A 20,381-nucleotide genomic window follows, 5' to 3' on the forward strand; every position below is an offset into this window, starting at 1 on the left:
ACTGTGAGCGATTTGTAGTGCCAAATTTCCCTCGGGATGAATAAATGGGAATATATAGAAGAAGAATATCTTCCTTGTTAACTATCCACTATCCAGATTTGCAACGTAAACACAAAACATGGCAACACTCGAGGAGGTTATTGTTGAGATCACGGCAGATCTCGGACCTATTTAATTTGTTCAGCTTTTCATGTTGAATTTTAGCTCCCGTTACTAGGGAGGTCAAACGTTCTGTCGTAATGTAATCAAACGGGCCCACAATGGTATTCAGAACGCAGTTTCGACTCCTTCTGTTTTCGGGCCACTTCCCTCACAAAAAGTCATCCCAGACGATACTTTCAATTGGTAGAACAAACACAATGGCATTGGCCTTTTTCATTCAAATGGATATTTGGGCTCCTCCCTCTTTTCGATTTAAAAGCAAGTAAACCAAGACCCTAAAACGTCCTCTGCTCTCTGACGTCCCCAGAGGACCCCTGTCCTGAGCAGCTTGAGTAACGAACATGTTATCTCTGTGCCTGAGTCATCGCTCATTAACACTGTAATTTACTACGACCACACAGTGAACTCTCAAAACAACACCAGCCTCAATGAGCTTTTCATAAGCAGTCTCTCACACCTGAGGAGAGGAGGAGAGAGAGACACACATACCTTTATTTTCATGCCTGCCGTCGAAGGTCGACCCTTCTTTTCAACATTGAGGTTTTCTTGGAACAGTGCTCTGATGAAAGCTCTGTGGGGACAGAGAGGAGAGAGACCTTCAGGAGCTGTACTCATCCAAACACCACAGCAGAGACAGACAGAGAGGAGAGAGACCTTCAGGAGCACTGCTGTACTCATCCAAACACCACAGCAGTCAAACAGAGAGGAGAGAGACCTTCAGGAGCACTGCTGTACTCATCCAAACACCACAGCAGAGACAGACAGAGAGGAGAGAGACCTTCAGGAGCTGTACTCATCCAAACACCACAGCAGAGACAGACAGAGAGGAGAGAGACCTTCAGGAGCTGTACTCATCCAAACACCACAGCAGAGACAGACAGAGAGGAGAGAGACCTTCAGGAGCACTGCTGTACTCATCCAAACACCACAGCAGTCAAACAGAGAGGAGAGAGACCTTCAGGAGCACTGCTGTACTCATCCAAACACCACAGCAGTCAAACCAGGAACAGAGAGGAGAGAGACCTTCAGGAGCACTGCTGTACTCATCCAAACACCACAGCAGTCAAACCAGGAACAGAGAGGAGAGAGACCTTCAGGAGCACTGCTGTACTCATCCAAACACCACAGCAGTCAAACCAGGAACAGAGAGGAGAGAGACCTTCAGGAGCACTGCTGTACTCATCCAAACACCACAGCAGTCAAACAGAGAGGAGAGAGACCTTCAGGAGCACTGCTGTACTCATCCAAACACCACAGCAGTCAAACAGAGAGGAGAGAGACCTTCAGGAGCACTGCTGTACTCATCCAAACACCACAGCAGTCAAACCAGGAACTGTTTTCTCACATTTTCTTGTGAGAAAACTACTATTTAGCTGATGCTTTTATCCAAAGCGACTTACAAATTGTGAACAACAAGTCAGCAGGAGGGGCACATCTCTGGCAGCTAAGGGTCAGTGGCATTGTTTGTCAAATAGTGTTGAATTTGAGTGTTACACTCTGAGTGCATAGTAGTGTGTGTAGACATATTAGCATGACAGGTTGTAGTATAGTAGTAAGGTATTGTACATAATAGTAAAAGACAGTACGTTTTGTTTTTAAACGTTTTACTAACTTACTGACAAACAAAGTTAAATAAAAAGACTTTGCAATAGCCTCCACAGTTAGAGAGCTGAGCTTGGGTGGTAGAGTGGGGGCGTGGTGGAGGAGGAGGTGTGAGGTGGAGGAGGTGTGGTGGAGGTGTGGTGGAGGAGGTGAGGTGTGTGGTGAAGGAGGTGTGGTGGAGGAGGTGTGGTGGAGGAGGAGGTGTGAGGTGGAGGAGGTGTGGTGGAGGAGGTGAGGTGGAGGAGGTGTGGTGTGTGGTGAAGGAGGTGTGGTGGAGGAGGTGTGGTGGAGGAGGTGTGGTGGAGGAGGTGAGGTGTGTGGTGAAGGAGGTGTGGTGGAGGAGGAGGTGTGAGGTGGAGGAGGTGTGGTGGAGGAGGTGTGGTGGAGGAGGAGGTGTGAGGTGGAGGAGGTGTGGTGGAGGAGGTGTGGTGGAGGAGGTGAGGTGTGTGGTGAAGGAGGTGTGGTGGAGGAGGTGTGGTGGAGGAGGTGAGGTGGAGGAGGTGAGGTGGAGGAGGTGGAGGAGGTGTGGTGGAGGAGGAGGTGTGAGGTGGAGGAGGTGTGGTGGAGGAAGTGTGGTGGAGGAGGTGTGGTGGAGGAGGAGGTGTGAGGTGGAGGAGGTGTGGTGGAGGAGGAGGTGTGAGGTGGAGGAAGTGTGGTGGAGGAGGAGGTGTGAGGTGGAGGAGGTGAGGTGGAGGAGGTGGAGGAGGTGAGGTGGAGGAGGTGAGGTGGAGGAGGAGGTGTGAGGTGGAGGAGGTGTGGTGGAGGAGGAGGTGTGAGGTGGAGGAGGTGTGAGGTGGAGGAAGTGTGGTGGAGGAGGAGGTGTGAGGTGGAGGAGGTGTGGTGGAGGAAGTGTGGTGGAGGAGGAGGTGTGCGGTGGAGGAGGTGAGGTGGAGGAGGAGGTGTGAGGTGGAGGAGGTGTGGAGGAGGAGGTGAGGTGGAGGAGGTGTGGTGGAGGAGGTGAGGTGGTGGAGGTGAGGTGGAGGAGGTGTGGTGGAGGTGGTGAGGTGGGTGTGGTGAGGTGGAGGAGGGTGGTGGTGGAGGTGAGGTGTGGTGAGGTGGAGGTGGAGGTGGTGGAGGTGGTGGAGGAGGTGAGGTGGAGGTGGTGGTGTGAGGTGGTGAGTGTGTGAGGAGGAGGTGGTGGAGGAGGTGTGGTGGTGTGAGGTGAGGTGTGAGGGAGGTGAGGTGGAGGAGGTGTGGTGTGAGGAGTGAGGTGGAGGTGGGTGAGGTGGAGGAGGTGAGGTGGGAGGTGTGGTGGAGGAGGTGTGGTGGAGGTGGTGAGGTGGAGGAGGTGAGGTGGAGGAGGTGTGGTGGAGGTGGTGAGGTGGAGGAGGTGAGGTGGAGGAGGTGAGGTGGTGTGAGTGGTGGTGTGGTGGAGTGAGGTGAGGTGGAGGAGGTGTGTGTGGAGGTGGTGTGGGGAGGTGGTGGTGGAGGAGGTGTGGTGTGGTGGAGGTGTGGAGGTGGAGGTGAGGTGGAGGAGGTTGTGGTGGAGGTGAGGTGGTGGAGGTGGTGAGGAGGTGTGGGTGGTGGAGGTGTGGAGGTGTGGTGGAGGGTGGTGGAGGTGGGTGGAGGTGGGTTGGTGGTGGGTGGTGGTGGAGGTGGTGGGTGGTGGAGGTGAGGTGTGGTGGGGTGGTGGTGGTGGTGAGGTGGTGGTGGTGGTGGTGTGGTGGAGGTGAGGTGGTGGTGGGGTGGTGGTGGGGTGGTGGGGGGTGTGGTGGGTGTGAGGTGGTGGTGGGGTGGGGTGAGGTGGAGGAGGTGAGGTGGAGGAGGTGTGGGTGGTGGAGGTGTGGTGGTGGAGGTGAGGTGGAGGTGGTGAGGTGGAGGTGGGTGGTGAGGTGGTGAGGTGGTGAGGTGGAGGAGGTGAGGTGGAGGAGGTGAGGTGGAGAGGGGTGAGGGGGAGGGGTGGAGGTGTGGTGGAGGAGGTGAGGTGGAGGAGGTGAGGTGGAGGAGGTGTGGTGGAGGAGGTGAGGTGGAGGAGGTGTGGTGGAGGAGGTGAGGTGGAGGAGGTGAGGTGGAGGAGGTGAGGTGTGAGGTGGAGGAGGTGAGGTGGAGGAGGTGAGGTGGAGGAGGTGGAGGAGGTGGAGGAGGTGAGGTGGAGGAGGTGAGGTGGAGGAGGTGAGGTGGAGGAGGTGTGGTGGAGGAGGTGTGGTGGAGGAGGTGTGGTGGAGGAGGTGTGGTGGAGGAGGTGAGGTGGAGGAGGTGGAGGAGGTGAGGTGGAGGAGGTGGAGGAGGTGGAGGAGGTGTGGTGGAGGAGGTGGAGGAGGTGGAGGAGGTGAGGTGGAGGAGGTGAGGTGGAGGAGGTGGAGGAGGTGGAGGAGGTGAGGTGGAGGAGGTGAGGTGGAGGAGGAGAGGTGGAGGAGGTGGAGGAGGTGGAGGAGGTGTGGTGGAGGAGGTGTGGTGGAGGAGGTGAGGTGGAGGAGGTGTAGTGGAGGAGGTGGAGGTGGAGGAGGTGAGGTGGAGGAGGTGAGGTGGAGGAGGTGAGGTGGAGGAGGTGTGGTGGAGGAGGTGAGGTGGAGGAGGTGGAGGAGGTGAGGTGGAGGAGGTGAGGTGGAGGAGGTGAGGTGGAGGAGGTGTGGTGGAGGAGGTGAGGTGGAGGAGGTGGAGGAGGTGAGGTGGAGGAGGTGAGGTGGAGGAGGTGAGGTGGAGGAGGTGAGGTGGAGGAGGTGTGGTGGAGGAGGTGAGGTGGAGGAGGTGTGGTGGAGGAGGTGAGGTGGAGGAGGTGTGGTGGAGGAGGTGAGGTGGAGGAGGTGAGGTGGAGGAGGTGAGGTGGAGGAGGTGAGGTGGAGGTGAGGTGGAGGAGGTGTGGAGGAGGAGGTGTGGTGGAGGAGGTGAGGTGGAGGAGGTGAGGTGGAGGAGGTGAGGTGGAGGAGGTGAGGTGGAGGAGGTGTGGTGGAGGAGGTGAGGTGGAGGAGGTGTGGTGGAGGAGGTGTGGTGGAGGAGGTGAGGTGGAGGAGGTGAGGTGGAGGAGGTGTGGTGGAGGAGGTGAGGTGGAGGAGGTGTGGTGGAGGAGGTGAGGTGGAGGAGGTGTGGTGGAGGAGGTGTGGTGGAGGAGGTGAGGTGGAGGAGGTGAGGTGGAGGAGGTGGAGGAGGTGAGGTGGAGGAGGTGAGGTGGAGGAGGTGAGGTGGAGGAGGTGAGGTGGAGGAGGTGTGGTGGAGGAGGTGAGGTGGAGGAGGTGAGGTGGAGGAGGTGGAGGAGGTGGAGGAGGTGGAGGAGGTGAGGTGGAGGAGGTGTGGTGGAGGAGGTGAGGTGGAGGAGGTGTGGTGGAGGAGGTGAGGTGGAGGAGGTGTGGTGGAGGAGGTGAGGTGGAGGAGGAGAGGTGGAGGTGTTCATGTGTGCTCCACTTAAAGGGGCAGTTACACAGTTTGAATTACGTCTTGAGATCGTGCTCATTTCTAATTATCTTGGTAAAGGAGTTTTAAATGGTCAAGGACACTTCCACTCTGCCAGGAGGAGCTGGGAACCTTCAGAACCTCCTCCTCCTGAGCCACTGAAGCCCCTTGTCAAGTGTAAATGTCAGACTGCTAACTTCTGCAGCAGATGACACTGTTTATCACAACAAGGACAGTGTCATAGATGCAAAGCTTGAGTGAGTGAGCGAGTGAGCGAGTGAGTGAGTGAAAGAGAGAGAGTGAGTGACACTGCTGATTATAGAGGTGCTTCGCTAGAGGAAAACACTGGTGATTTTGAACTCATTTTCCTTCATTACACCACTTTTTCTGCATTATCCAGTCATTTTCCATTGCCTGCCTTTATTGATATAATTTGGGACAATTATGTACTTAAAGCAAAAGGTCAAAAGAGATGAGCCACTGTGTGTAAAGTGTGTGAATCATCACCCTTTTTTGCTGTGAAACGGAACTCCTTGGAACGCCAAAGACACAGAAGTCTTTAAACATTAAAAAGGCATCCAATGGATAGTTTGGACCACTAGTTCTTCACACATATACGCGCAAGGACGCACATGACGCAGGGGTGATGTGCAGGACGCAGGAAGAGTTCACTGGAGACAAGTGAACCTGCTCCTCCTACTTCAATTTGATTGGTCTACACAATCTCCCTCAAATTCTAACAAGCCAACTTGCAATCAATCAAAGGAGGTCTGACCCATTATGACTTTATTAAAAACGAAAGTGAAACTTAACACGGATGGGGATGTGAACAAGGTTTGCAGAGGTGATATGAGGTAGGAAATGTATTCAGCTTGTAGACTATAAAACAACTTATAGAGTGTCTATTTGGGTGGAAATGTGAATATACTGTACAGGAAAACGTGGTTGGATCCCTTTAAAAAAAGGTACAATTTCATCTAATCCCATCTCAATTACACATCTTACAAAGTACAAGGGACGTTTGAAGTAGTTGAAAAAGGACAGGCTTGAGTGAAAAACCCAATGGGAACTAATATATTTATTATTTATGAAATCAGATAAGAGTTCCCAACGAATAAAGTGTGATGACTTTCCTTTTCAAGGAATGTAATCCGACAAGTAATCCGACATAATTCATGCACCTGAAGTCAGTCACCTGTGGAAGTAGGTTTTCATATCACCCTTTATAACGACAGCAGGTAATGGATTTGCACTGTGAATAATACCAACATGTACAGTATCTACCTCCTATCTCTCCTTGCGTTGCTTATTAATTTGGTTGTCTTAATCAAGGCCATGAGGAAGCGGCCTTGAGGAGGCGGCCTTGAGGAAGCGGCCATGAGGAAGCGGCCTTGAGGAGGCGGCCATGAGGAAGCGGCCATGAGGAGGCGGCCATGAGGAGGCGGCCATGAGGAAGCGGCCATGAGGAGGCGGCCATGAGGAAGCGGCCATGAGGAAGCGGCCTTGAGGAGGCGGCCATGAGGAGGCGGCCTTGAGGAGGCGGCTTTGAGGAAGCGGCCTTGAGGAAGCGGCCTTGAGGAGGCGGCCATGAGGAGGCGGCCTTGAGGAGGCGGCTTTGAGGAAGCGGCCTTGAGGAAGCGGCCTTGAGGAAGCGGCCTTGAGGAAGCGGCCTTGAGGAAGCGGCCTTGAGGAAGCGGCCATGAGGAGGGGGCCATGAGGAAGCGGCCATGAGGAAGCGGCCATGAGGAGGCGGCACGGTGCAAGAAGCAAGAAGGTCCTGGGTTCGAATCCCGCTTGGGGACCAGGTTGCCATGTACCCAGGTGGGGTATCTCCCGGGCGTTTCTGTATAGAGTTTGAATGTTCTCCCCATTCTCGCAAGGGTTTCCTCTTCAGAAGAAATAGATAAACCCAATGGAAAAACACGCAGAACAGATTGCTAACACCGTCGCTTCCTTGACGAAAACGGCCAGGAGCACTTGAATTGGTCCCAGACTTGGATGTCTGCTCCCGGCTGCCCTTGGGGGGGGAGGACAACAGGATGGGTCAAGTGCAGAGAGGAAATTTCATCGGCGACCCCAAAAATGTGTGTGTTCCTATATGTGTGTTGCCCATCTCACATGTGTGTGTTCGCTGCATGACAATGTAGCAATGTGCTACAGATAAAGACTTAGATTAGAGGATCCATGGGCTTTGTGTGCAGACAGAGAAGAATCAGAAGTCTGCTAATAACGTCCAGCTGACAACGCCATCTTTCCCTTCTTCTATGTTTAGAGACCTATTTCTCTGAGGAATGTGCCTCCTTCCTGCCTGCCTCCCCATAATTCCTTCATGTTTGGTTATCCAGTATTTCTGTGTGTGTATATGTACAAACGCTTGTGTCCATGTGTGTGTGTGTGTGTGTGCGTGCGTGTGCGTGCGTGTCCGTCCATCCGTACGTGCATGTCTGTCTGTGTTTGATTGTGTCTGTGTTTTTGTTCTAGGTTTATTTCTGGGAGCACGTGTGTGAATGGGGTTCTGACACGACCTCCCTTCACACCAGCCTATACAAGCCGTCCGCACAAAGGAGTCAGCAGTCGCTGAAGCCTGGAGGGGATCCGGAGACAAAGAGGGCTGTTTGCACAGATGGCTGAAACGGGGCCCCGAGAAGCCCCAAGACAATCAGAGCAGTAGACTCTGGTCAACGCGGCTCCCCGGGGAGAAGGCGATTGTTCGAGGGGCGAGAGGGGGATGGCACCGCCCCGCTCGCGTCTGTCCCGTCAGCTTCCAGCTGCACTTGGTCGTCTTGAAAAGTCTTATTCAGATGTGCTCCGCTGCAGCCATGTGCATCAGAATGGAAGAGCCTCTTTTTGTGACCCCGACAGAATCCCCCGGCGCGTGTTGTGACGCTCCTTATAGGAGTTACTTACATTTCACTGCTCTGCATCAGCTCAATGAGGTCCGTGAAAAGAACATCCCGGTTCCTTTCACAAAAGCCCTCCGCGTCGTAGGACACCTGGAAGACAGAACCACAGAACGGTGCTCATGAACAGAGGGCACGGCTGACCACATTACAACATCAGCAGAACGGTTCCTCAGATCAGAGGGCACAGCTGACCACATTACAACATCAGCAGAACGGTTCCTCAGATCAGAGGGCACAGCTGACCACATTACAACATCAGCAGAACGGTTCCTCAGATCAGAGGGCACAGCTGACCACATTACAACATCAGCAGAACGGTTCCTCAGATCAGAGGGCACAGCTGACCACATTACAACATCAGCAGAACGGTTCCTCAGATCAGAGGGCACAGCTGACCACATTACAACATCAGCAGAACAGTTCCTCAGATCAGAGGGCACAGCTGACCACATTACAACATCAGCAGAACGGTTCCTCAGATCAGAGGGCACAGCTGACCACATTACAACATCAGCAGAACAGTTCCTCAGATTAGAGGGCACAGCTGACCACATTACAACATCAGCAGAACAGTTCCTCATGATCAGAGGGCACAGCTGACCACATTACAACATCAGCAGAACAGTTCCTCATGATCAGAGGGCACAGCTGACCACATTACAACATCAGCAGAACAGTTCCTCATGATCAGAGGGCACAGCTGACCACATCAGCAGCTTAGCAGCTGCCGAAGAACAACGCCATTAATGGGAACCATTAATGACACCGTTTAATGAAAACAAATACTTTCTGTGGGGAAAAGAATATAAACTATTCCATATTAAAGCTCCAAACCACAGTTAGCAACAGTCCTTATGAAGCCAAATTAGAGTATATGGATTGATCAGTGTTTATTTTTTTTTTATCCTGTAGCCTGAGATGGAGGAATGCTGCGAAGCCGTTATGGTATGGCTCATTAGGCCTGTGGCATGTGTACCAGGCGGAGACCAAAGCACATCTGGAGAATGCCATGGGACATGCCCAGACTGTGAGGATGACGAGGAGAGAGAACACAAAGACATTTGTTCAAAACTGAGGGTTTGAACAAATAACATAACAAAAAAAAGAAAAAGATACCAACTCAATGAATGCTTGTTGGAATGGCAGTTAAGCTCACTATGGACCTTTCTTAAATGGGAACTATCTTATAAATTGCCTTTTCCAGTGTTTAGCATTGTTTTCTAGCAATGTGTGGTTGTACCGACACTGTCTATGTCTCAAATTCTCATTTTGGCGCATTCCTCCAGTTCAGTTGAGACAAGATCCTCCCCCACTGAACCAAGCTATTCTGAATTTAGTGTACCTGTGACGTGTAAGAATTCTGATCTGCATACCTCAGCTCCTTCTTTTTCTATATATGTTTTCCCCCATTCCAATTCTAATGTGCCAATTCTCTCCTCCCCTGTCTTGAACGTTGCTCGCATATGCCCCCCACTGGCCGGTTGTAGGGAGGATAGAAGCCTTGCATCACGTGTCCCCTCCGGTACACGAGGAGGCAGCCTGTCACATCTTTTCACCTGCCAGCGCGGACTCTCATTGGCGAGGTGTAACGTGTGGGAGGCTCACGCTGCCCCCGCTACTTCCTGTCTCTGCTGTGCAGGCGTCCCCAACCGACCTGTAGGAGTCGCTGTCCACAACGTCCAGATTACCACCCATCAACTTCCACTCGCTAATTCTGCCAATTGAATTAGTATGACGGCCGGCCCAAGCCTGAGGCAGCGCCGACATCCGGAGTCAAACCCGGTGTCTCTCGCGTTGGTGACGAGTGGTCCGCTGCACCACCCAGCCGCCATACCTCAGCTCCTTCTGTGGTTGAAGCCACCGCCCACAATCAACAATTCGCTCAACAACGGAGCGAGTGGAAATAATGCGAAAGCGGTTTCACCGTCACTGACACTTCCTCAAAAGAGAGAAAAAGAGAGAGAGGGGGAGAGAGAGAGAGGGAGAGACAGACAGATAGAGGCTCTCATACAGTGCGACTCGTCTCGGATCATTTACACACACTCGCGACTGCGTGTGTGTGGGGAAACACACGCGCGCTCTCGGAGCGATCTCTCCTCTCTCTCTCTCTCTCTATCTCTCCCGCTTGTTCTCTTTCTCGCTCTCTCGTAGTATCAGCACTCGCTGTATCACGTCAACCTGTTGCAAAATATCATAGTGCACGCTCCCACGCATATTTCGATCCGTGCAATAATATTCACAGGGGTATATATTGCCATTTGAAACAAGTTACCAATGCATTGTCCCGTGGGATTATGCCCCCCGCGGCAAAATTAATTAGTCCCTCTCTATCTCTCCATCTTTCTCTCTCCCCCAAAAGTGCAGTGCAGTGCATTGGGTGACTGTCACTCAAAGCGCATTGAGAGTATGGGCGGAGCCCAGCCAAAAACAGCTTGGAATCTTGAAGGGCAGAAACTGCTGCTCTACAGCACTTGATTAGAAATACAAAACAATAAAAAAAATTTGAAAAAAATAACTTACAGATGTGTTTCATAGACTCACAGGAATTGTGTAAAATTGCCCAAATAGTGAAAGAAATAGTAAGATAGTTCCCCTTTAAGACCTTTGTTTGGGGGAAAACTGACATTTTAGAGAGTGCAATCGTTTGTATAGAACACGTAGCATTTTGAAATAAAATACTTGAAATGGATTTAAGAAAAGGAGTTTGATAATCTAAAAGTAGTGAGCTTTCTATTGTATCCACAGAGGGAGAGAGGGGGGGGGGCTGGAATGAATATCAGAGAAAGAAGAGAGGCAGGATGGAGGGAAAGACAGACCTTGCCAGCATAGTGGTGTACAATGAAGCCTTGGTTCCAGCTGTTGAAGTGTTCGTGGGAGTTGATCCCGGCGCGGAGCTTCTGCAGCATGGTCTGGTCAGCACCCTCTCCCACCGCATGCATGGTCGCACACACATCGTCCAGGATGCTCATGATGCCAAGGGGATTCTGGGAGTGCGATTACATGCACATTAAAGGATCAATAGGCATTAGCGACATTTCTTATTATATCTCAACAGTAATCAATAGTACTTAAAGAAATAAAGACGTTTGACACTGAAATGAGTGTTTGTTATGCGCATATAACAGTTGCATGCGTACACAAACGTGTATGCATGATGTAGCTTGATGGCTAAATCCATCACACTAGCTAAGCATACTGGAAATGTAAACGCTATACCAAACTATGCTGTAAAAAAAGAACATTTCAAAGAAAATAATCTTTCTCTATACTAAATCTACAACACCATATAATTGGATAAGAACACAACTATTTGATTGTATTTGGAATGAACTAAGCATGTACATAATGAGAAGCAAAAGCTACAAATGTGTCAGCAGAGCAGATTCATAATGACTCAAAACATCACACCCGCACGCTGAATGATGTCACAGAAATCACAGCTGCAAGCAGCCTTATCTGGCTCCACTTTGTCCTGGTTAATCATTGGCCCTGAGAGGGCACAGTGGCAGCACTGTCTACCGCCTGCGTTGCTAAACTCAGGAGAACACAAGTCTCTGTTTGAAAAGGGCACATGTAAGCTTGTAACTGGTCTAACCGACCGGGCCGGGTGTAAAGCTAAATTGTCAGGCTTTGATACGGAGCCCCCCGCTCTGTTGGTGGGCTGTTTTAAATCCTGGCTGTGGATTTCATGGATTAGGCCCCTCGGTGGGGCAGATAAATCAAATTAAGAGGCATGTCGGCACGTTTGAGAATGTTCTAATTATGGTCATAGTGATCATAGAGCAGTAGTGATTGTGTAATTGAATAAAAGAGAATGAGCATAAAAAATTACTAGGGAAGTCCGATATTATCAGCCTACCGATATTATCGGCCGATATTGGTATTAAAATGTAATATCGAAAATGATCGGTATCGGTTAAAAAAAATATATATATATTTTTTTACATTTATTTAACCTTTATTTACCCAGGCAAGCAAGTAAGAACAAATTCTTACAACAAGTCTCCGGGGAGCGACGGATTCCCATCGGAATTCTACAAGACATTTAGAGCTGAATTAGCACCCATGTTAGGGGCGGCGTTCAGACACACGATGGAAGAGGGCAAAATGCCCCCCTCGTGGAAGGAAGCCATAATCACCACAATACCGAAGGAAGGGAAGGATAGGGAATTATGTAGTAGTTTCAGACCTGTGTCCATACTCAACGTGGATTACAAGATGTATACATCGATAATATCAAAGAGATTTGAGACGTTTATGCCAGACATTATAGATGAAGATCAAACTGGATTTATTAAAGGGAGACAGACACAGGACAACGTGAGAAAGACATTACACATAGTAGAGGAGATACGAAAGGCCTCTCCTCTGTCCTGATTCTCCTAGATCTATCTGCAGCCTTCGACACAGTCAACCACCAGATCCTCCTCGCGGCCCTCGCAGGAATGGGAGTGGCTGGCTCTGCGCTGACATGGTTGTCATCATACCTCAATGACCGCTCCTACCAAGTGTCATGGAGAGGGACCCTGTCGGCCACCCGCCCCCTGCGGACGGGTGTCCCCCAGGGCTCGGTTTTAGGACCCCTTCTCTTCTCCCTCTACACTAAATCACTGGGTAACATTATCACGTCTCATGGCTTCTCCTACCACTGTTATGCCGACGATACTCAACTCTTCCTCTCCTTCCCTCCCTCAGATATCCACGTCTCTGAGCGGATCTCGGCCTGTCTGTCCGACATCTCCGCCTGGATGACGACCAACCACCTCAAACTGAACCTAAGCAAAACAGAATTGCTCCACCTGCCGGCCAAATCCTCCCCCCTGACCGACCTTTCCATCACAGTCGAGAATGCAGCTGTGACCGCGTCCCCGACCGCCAAGAACCTTGGTGTTGTCCTCGACGACCAGTTGAACTTCTCTGCTCACATCGCAGCGACAACCAGAACCTGCCGATTCCTCCTGAGCAACGTCAGAAGGATCCGCCCCTTCCTGACAAAAGAAGCCACCCAACTCCTCGTCCAATCAACAGTCATCTCCCGCCTCGACTACTGCAACGCACTGCTCGCTGGCCTCCCGGCCACTGCCACTAAGCCTCTTCAACTCATTCAGAACGCAGCGGCCCGCCTGATCTCAAACCTACCGAAGTCGGCCCATGTCACCCCACTTCTTAGGGACCTGCACTGGCTCCCCATTGCTGCACGAATCCGCTTCAAGGCCCTCGACCTAGCATACCGTGCGGCAAAGGGAACTGCTCCCGCCTACCTCCGGTCAATGGTCTCTAACTACACACCCTCAAGACCCCTACGCTCTGCATCTTCTGGCCGCCTCAGACCTACTCCTATCCAAGCTCCGGGAGGGTCATCAAAGAGAAGTCGCCTATTCTCAGTCCTTGCCCCACAATGGTGGAATGAACTACCCACCCCAGTTAGGACAGCCGAAACACATCCAATCTTTCGCCGTCGACTAAAGACGCACTTCTTCAACCATTATCTGAATAAAAAAAAAAAAAAAAAAAAAAAACCTAACCCTAACTAACCATACTGTCATGCACTTGTCCTAATAAACTAACCTACACTGTAGCACTCAACACTTTGATGAACATTGTTACTCAGCTGATAGAGTTGTGCCCTTCCTGATGGCTTGTCGTACAGAACTTGTAAGTCGCTTTGGATAAAAGCGTCAGCTAAATGACTAAATGTAAATGTAAATGTAGATACAAAAACAAGGTGGTAGCGCGGTACTGATTAGCCTAGATGCAGAAAAAGCATTCGACAGTGTGAGCTGGACATTTTTATATAAAACATTGATGAGGTTCGGACTGAACGGGAGGGCGATGAAGATGATCAAGGCGCTATATCAAGAACCGACAGCGAGGGTTAAGGTGAATGGCAGCTTGACGGATATAATCAGATTAGAGAGGGCTACCAGACAGGGATGTTGTCTCTCACCGACGCTCTTCGCCATTTTCATAGAACCTCTGGCACAACTGATCAGACAGACCGAGGACATTAAGGGAGTAAGGATAAAGGGAACGGAATATAAACTAGGCCTATTTGCGGACGACGTGATAGTATACATGAGGCAACCAGACAAGAGCTTCCCGGCACTGATGGATCTACTGAAGGAATATGGCCACTACTCAGGATACAAACTAAACGTGACAAAGACACAGACCTTAGCATGGAACTATACCCCAATGACGGAAATTAGGGAACGGTACGGGATAAGATGGGACATGGACAAGATTAAATACTTAGGGGTGAACATCACGAGAGGGGTGGAGAAACTGTTTGAGGCGAACTATACACAGATAAATCAGAACATCAAGAGAGACTTAGAGAGATGGACAGTAATGCCCTTGGACTTCAATTCAAGAATAGAGGTCATTAAAATGAACATACTATCAAGGTTACTGTACCTATTCCAGTCACTACCGGTACAAATACCACAGAATCAATTCAGGGAGTGGGACAGACTGATATCGAGGTTCATATGGGCGGGGAGAAGACCACGGGTCAGATATAAAACACTACAACTACCAAAGGAAGAGGGAGGGATGGCAGTACCCAGCCTACAAGATTATTACTATGCAGCACAACTGAGAGCAGTGACGTGCTGGTGTAACGACAGATATGAGGCAAGATGGAAAGACATTGAAAAAGAAGGGGAGGGATACAATGTAAGCTCTGATGGGGGATAGGGAACTATTTAAAGAAAAAGAGGGACTATTAGATCCAATCACCAAATGCACCTTGACCATATGGAACAGAGTAGTAAAAACACACAAATTGGAGAAGCAGTCAGGGGTTCTGAGATGGGTAGCACATGACAAGAGATTCAAACCAGGGAGGTTAGACCATGGATTCAGAAGGTGGGAGAGGGGGGGGGGGGGGGCAACAGCGATATGCAAAATGATAGAGAAGGGGGAAATGCAGACACTACAAAAATTAAAGGAGAAATTTGGACTAGAAAACAGGGACCACTTCAGATATCTACAGGTTAGAGACTACTACAACAAAAAAATAAGGGGGGCCAAAGACGAAGAACAGAATGGAATAATCAAGATGATAGTATGGGCATACGAAGGGGGGCAAGGAAGAGTAATATCAGCAATATACCGAGCTATAATGAACAGCAAGGGACACACAACCGATTACATAAGGGAGAAATGGGAGAGAGAACTAGAGATAGAAATAACAGGGAAGGAATAGTCAAGTCAAGTCAAGTCAAGAGTTTTAATTGTCACGGCATACAGGTATACAATGAAATGCGGCTGGTCTTGCCCGCGACGATGTGCAATACAGTGGTACAACATATAATAGAATCCAATAAAATACAGTGGTACAACATATTAATAGAATCCAATAAAACAGTGCAATAAACAGGTACATGGTGTGCCATCTCGGTATCTGTACATTAGTATTTACAGAGCATATAGGACATGCTAGGTAGCTTTAGTAGTGCAATACACTGTTCCTGATGTTATACTACTTTAAGTGGCCTTTCCTCTGGCCATAAGTGTGCGTGTGTGCGGCATGAGTGTTAAAGTGGCTGCTAGTGTGTGAGCGTGCTCAGCGTGCGTGTCGTGTATGTGCTTGTGTGTGGATAGTTCAGTTTCTGTGTCTCTCAATGTTCATTGTTCAAGGCTCGGAATGGGGGAACATATGCGAGGTGCAACATTCAACAACAGGATCGAGGATATGGAAAGAGTTTGTATGGAAAAACATAATCAGATTCTTTATAACCCCAGAGCTGAAGGGAAAATATGCACCAACACAAAGAGCATGCTGGAGGATGTGTGGGAAGGAGGGGGCAAATCACACACACATATTCTGGGGATGTCAGAAGCTGAAGGGGTATTGGGAGGAGATAGGGGAGGCAATGATCAGAATATTAGGATACGGATTGCCACAAACGGGACTGGTGCTGTACTTAGGGGACCTGACACACGAGGGAATACAGGGGGGGGACAAATATTTAATAAAGATAATGTTGATATCGGCCAGAAAAGCAATAACGAGACTGTGGTACAAGGAAGACCCACCGACAATAGCACAATGGGTAGGAATAGTAGAGGAGATACAGGATATGGAGAGGATAACACACATGCTGAGGCTACAGGAAGAGAAATTTGGGGAAAGATGGGGAAAGTGGGAGGATTATAAAAGGAACGAGAACGACATCACAGAGGAAGAACCAAATGCAACACAAGAGGGCGAAGGGTAAAGGAGGAAAGAAGTTCAAAGAGGGTCTCTGAACCCATGTCACACACTTTTGCTTTAGTTAGTATTTTATAATATTTTTTTTGGGGTATTACAATTGTTTTATGTTTTTGTACTTTATTATTTATGTCTGTTTAACAGTGTTATATTAATATTCAGGGATGATGTGGTTTGTGTATGGGTGAATCAAAAGGCAAAGAGAAAGTTAATAAAAAAAATAAAATAAAAAAAAAAAGGACGAAGGATAAGGGAAGAAAGAAGCTCAAGGAGGGTCTCTGGACCCATATCACACATGCATGCCTTAGTCAGTATTTAATATTTTTGAGTAGAAATTACATTTTTATACCTGTCAGGTAGGGAGGTACACAATCAGCCTTTGTATTAAGTACCTGGAAAACAACTGTAGTGGAACCAGACAAATAACCATGATACCCATGTAACCATTTATGTGCACTGTTTTTTTTTGTTTTTATTGTGTTGTTAGTTTCTTTTTTCTGTAAGTGCTGTTTGTCTATAAGTGTTAATAAAAATTTAAGTTTAAAAAAAAAAAAAGAACAAATTCTTATTTTATTTATTGTGAAAAGTATGCATAATGTTGTGTTTTTTGGGGGGGAAACCCCGCATATATCGGTATCGGTTGATATCGGTATCGGAAATTAAGAGTTGGACAATATCGGTATATCGGATATCGGTAAAAAAGCCAATATCGAACATCCCTACAAATTACAGATCTGAACCCACTTAACTGCTTCAGGTTACCATATTTTAAGATAAAATAAGGTTAGATATTCCTTTAATTGACCCCCTTGGGGGAATTCGGGCATCATAGCAGCATGGGTGGGAGGGGGGAGGGGAGGTACAGGAATGGGCAGGGTAATAGTAGAAATACATAAATATAGGCAATACAATTTGAGAAAAATATGAGAAAAAATAAACGGTGTTAACAAAGGTGCAGATGAGTGTCTGTATGCCCTATTGGTTATATTATAGTACATCACAATAAATATAGGCAGTAAAGAATTTGAATCTGAATATATACTATGAGTACGAGTAAAAGTAACGAGTAACGAGTCGGTCGCAGTCAACCAGCACCTGCTAACGGGTCTGACCCTTTAGCTCAGCTGGTTAGTGTAAACTACAGTCAACCAGCACCTGCTAACGGGTCTGACCCTTTAGCTCAGCTGGTTAGTGTAAACTACAGTCAACCAGCACCTGCTAACGGGTCTGACCCTTTAGCTCAGCTGGTTAGTGTAAACTACAGTCAACCAGCACCTGCTAACGGGTCTGACCCTTTAGCTCAGCTGGTTAGTGTAAACTACAGTCAACCAGCACCTGCTAACGGGTCTGACCCTTTAGCTCAGCTGGTTAGTGTAAACTACAGTCAACCAGCACCTGCTAACGGCTCTGACCCTTTAGCTCAGCTGGTTAGTGTAAACTACAGTCAACCAGCACCTGCTAACGGGTCTGACCCTTTAGCTCAGCTGGTTAGTGTAAACTACAGTCAACCAGCACCTGCTAACGGGTCTGACCCTTTAGCTCAGCTGGTTAGTGTAAACTACAGTCGACCAGCACCTGCTAACGGGTCTGACCCTTTAGCTCAGCTGGTTAGTGTAAACTACAGTCAACCAGCACCTGCTAACGGGTCTGACCCTTTAGCTCAGCTGGTTAGTGTAAACTACAGTCAACCAGCACCTGCTAACGGGTCGGACCCTTTAGCTCAGCTGGTTAGTGCAGCCGTCTGTGGATCCTATGGTCCCAGGTTCAAATCCACTGGGTTACATTGGTGACAGTGGTGGGATCTCACTGCCCTATGAATCTGTATCCAGGTTCACGTAGCAATAGGGGTGGGATCTCAACCTTAACCCTGGGAAAGTGCACGCATGGACGAAAGAACGTGCGAGGACGCACTTCTCAAGGGGTGGACGACTGTAAACTACTAACGAGTCGGTCGCAGTCAAGCAGCACCTGCTAACGGGTCTGACCCTTTAGCTCAGCTCAGTGGTCCCAGGATCAAATCAAAGCTTTGCAATTTGTTCCTCACATTTTACCCAGTCACTCGCACATTCACACACCGGCGGCGGAGGCAACCATGCAAGGTGCCGACCTGTTCATTGGGAGCAATGAGGGGTTAAGTGTCTTGCTCGAGGACACATCGACACGCTGCCCGGGAGGAGTGGGAATCGAACCGGGAACCTTACGACTAGCAGACGACTGCACTACCTCCTGAGCCACTGTCGCCCCAATAATATTATATATATATATATACTAAGTCATGGTGTGATTTAGGGGTGAGTTCAAGGCTCATTGAATATTTACCACTTTGCTCTCGATGAGGTCACAGACGATCTTGTTGTTGAAGTACTCGATGGGCGTCCACCTGATGCCCTCCTGGACGTACTCCTCCTACAGGATGAAGAGAGGCCACTGTCAGATAACACTCAGTCATTTAGCTGACGCTTTTATCCAAAGCAACTTAGATTAGAAAATAGAGACTTAGTAGTGCATAATAGTAAAAGACAGTACAAAAGTTAGTAGTCTTTTATTCTCTCCTTCAGATATCGATTGAAGTGTGTTTTTAGTCGACGGCGGAAATTTGGGCTGTCCTGACTGTGGTGAGAGACATTCGTTCCACCATTGTGGATTGAGGACCGAGAATAGCCTGCTTCTCTTTGATGACCCCCCCGGAGTAATGATAGTGGAAATGTAAACATTACAGTTGCAGAAGAAACAACATGAGGAAGGATCGTGTTACCTGCTCGGCTTTCAGCGTCAGCTCAATGAAGATCTGCTGAAGCTTCTCATTCACAAAGTTGATGCAGAACTGTTCAAAGCCGTTTTTCTGACAAAGAGAGCACAAATTAGACCGAACCGCTGCCAAACAAACAGGTCATTATGTCACACATGTGCCTGGAGAGTAGGGATATCCCCAGGGCTTTGTTCATGAAGGGAAGATTATCTACAGCCAGCCTGCCTGCTAGTGAAAGAAGAACCATATACAAAAAACACAGCTCTGAGAATAGACTGAGCTTTATGTGTTATTGAAGAAGCCACTCGCTTTCTATCTGATGACCTCTAAGCACGAGCACACAGATGGTTAATGTTTTCTTTGCTTTGTTAATAATAGCCCTGTGTGCATATAAACACAGGACCTGTGAGCTGGAGGCCAAACCGGCTGAGTGTCATTCAGGGAATGCCATTTAGACATGTAGCATAGAGTGCCATACTGTCAAATGTGTGCGATGCAAGGAATCACAGATTCAGATTCAGGTTTATTGTTGCATCTTTGTTATATTTTTCATACAAAAAAGAGCAAAGAGCAAACATACCTTTCTAATCCTTTCTAACCTTTATTTACCCAGGCAAGCAAGTAAGAACAAATTATGATTTTATTTATTGTCAAAAGTATGCATAATGTTGTGTTAATTCCACGACAAGAGATATGTAATGTTAATTACCTGAAATTATTCCGTTTTTGGGGGGGGGGGGGGGGGGGGGGGGGGGGGGGGCCCTGCATATATCGGTATCGGTTGATATCGGTATCGGAAATTAAGAGTTGGACAATATTGGTATAGGTAAAAAAGCATCCCTAATTGTAATCCAATGTGTGTGTTTGTATGTAGAGTAGAGTCCAGGGTTTGTGTGTCATCTTGTGACATGGCACTAGATAACTTACTTGGAAGATTTCAAATCCATAGATGTCCAACACTCCGATGTTTAGTTCTTGATGGGCCTTCACCACGGCTTTGTTGATGGACTGAAAAGACAGAGTACTGTCAGTAAGTCATATTCATGTTTTAACTATGTAACCTGTATTATAGCTAGTACATGACTTTAAGTCGTACCTCTACTAGGTAGTCGAACACGCGTGAATGCAGGGCCTTGGAGAGGGCATCACGCGTGTAACACGCCTGCTCCACGTTCAGCGTCACGTCAATGGACTCCATGGAACTGCCCCACTTGCTGTCCATCTTCCGGCTGGTCAGCTTCTCCTTCAGACGCTTCTGGTCGATGCCCAGCAGAAACGCAGGGAAGGCCAGAACTGTAGAGACACAGGGTAAGAGAGGAGAGAAAGAGGAAAGAGACAGAGGAGAGAGAGAGAAGAAAGAAAGAGCAAAATAGACTCTTATTGTCAGAACCACACTGGTTCTGATTTATCAAGCCAGCAT

At 48.8% G+C, this 20,381-nt stretch overlaps 1 protein-coding gene across 2 annotated transcripts in view; it reads right to left on the reverse strand.

Annotated features, from left to right (window-relative positions):
- myo1ea (myosin IEa) overlaps window positions 1-20,381 on the reverse strand; it is a 176,467-nt gene that overhangs the window by 39,582 nt on the left and 116,504 nt on the right. For both annotated transcript variants that reach the window (XM_084334683.1, XM_084334682.1), the window contains exons 10-16: window positions 20,058-20,254; window positions 19,889-19,969; window positions 18,968-19,054; window positions 18,532-18,618; window positions 10,811-10,978; window positions 7,999-8,084; window positions 652-733 (exon numbers count right to left, since the gene is read on the reverse strand). In XM_084334683.1, coding sequence (XP_084190809.1) covers window positions 652-733; window positions 7,999-8,084; window positions 10,811-10,978; window positions 18,532-18,618; window positions 18,968-19,054; window positions 19,889-19,969; window positions 20,058-20,254 — 788 coding nt within the window. The remainder of the gene's footprint in view (window positions 1-651; window positions 734-7,998; window positions 8,085-10,810; window positions 10,979-18,531; window positions 18,619-18,967; window positions 19,055-19,888; window positions 19,970-20,057; window positions 20,255-20,381) is intronic.

Source organism: Notolepis coatsorum, assembly GCF_963971535.1.
Source record: "Notolepis coatsorum genome assembly, chromosome: 1".
Lineage (NCBI taxonomy): Eukaryota > Metazoa > Chordata > Actinopteri > Aulopiformes > Paralepididae > Notolepis > Notolepis coatsorum.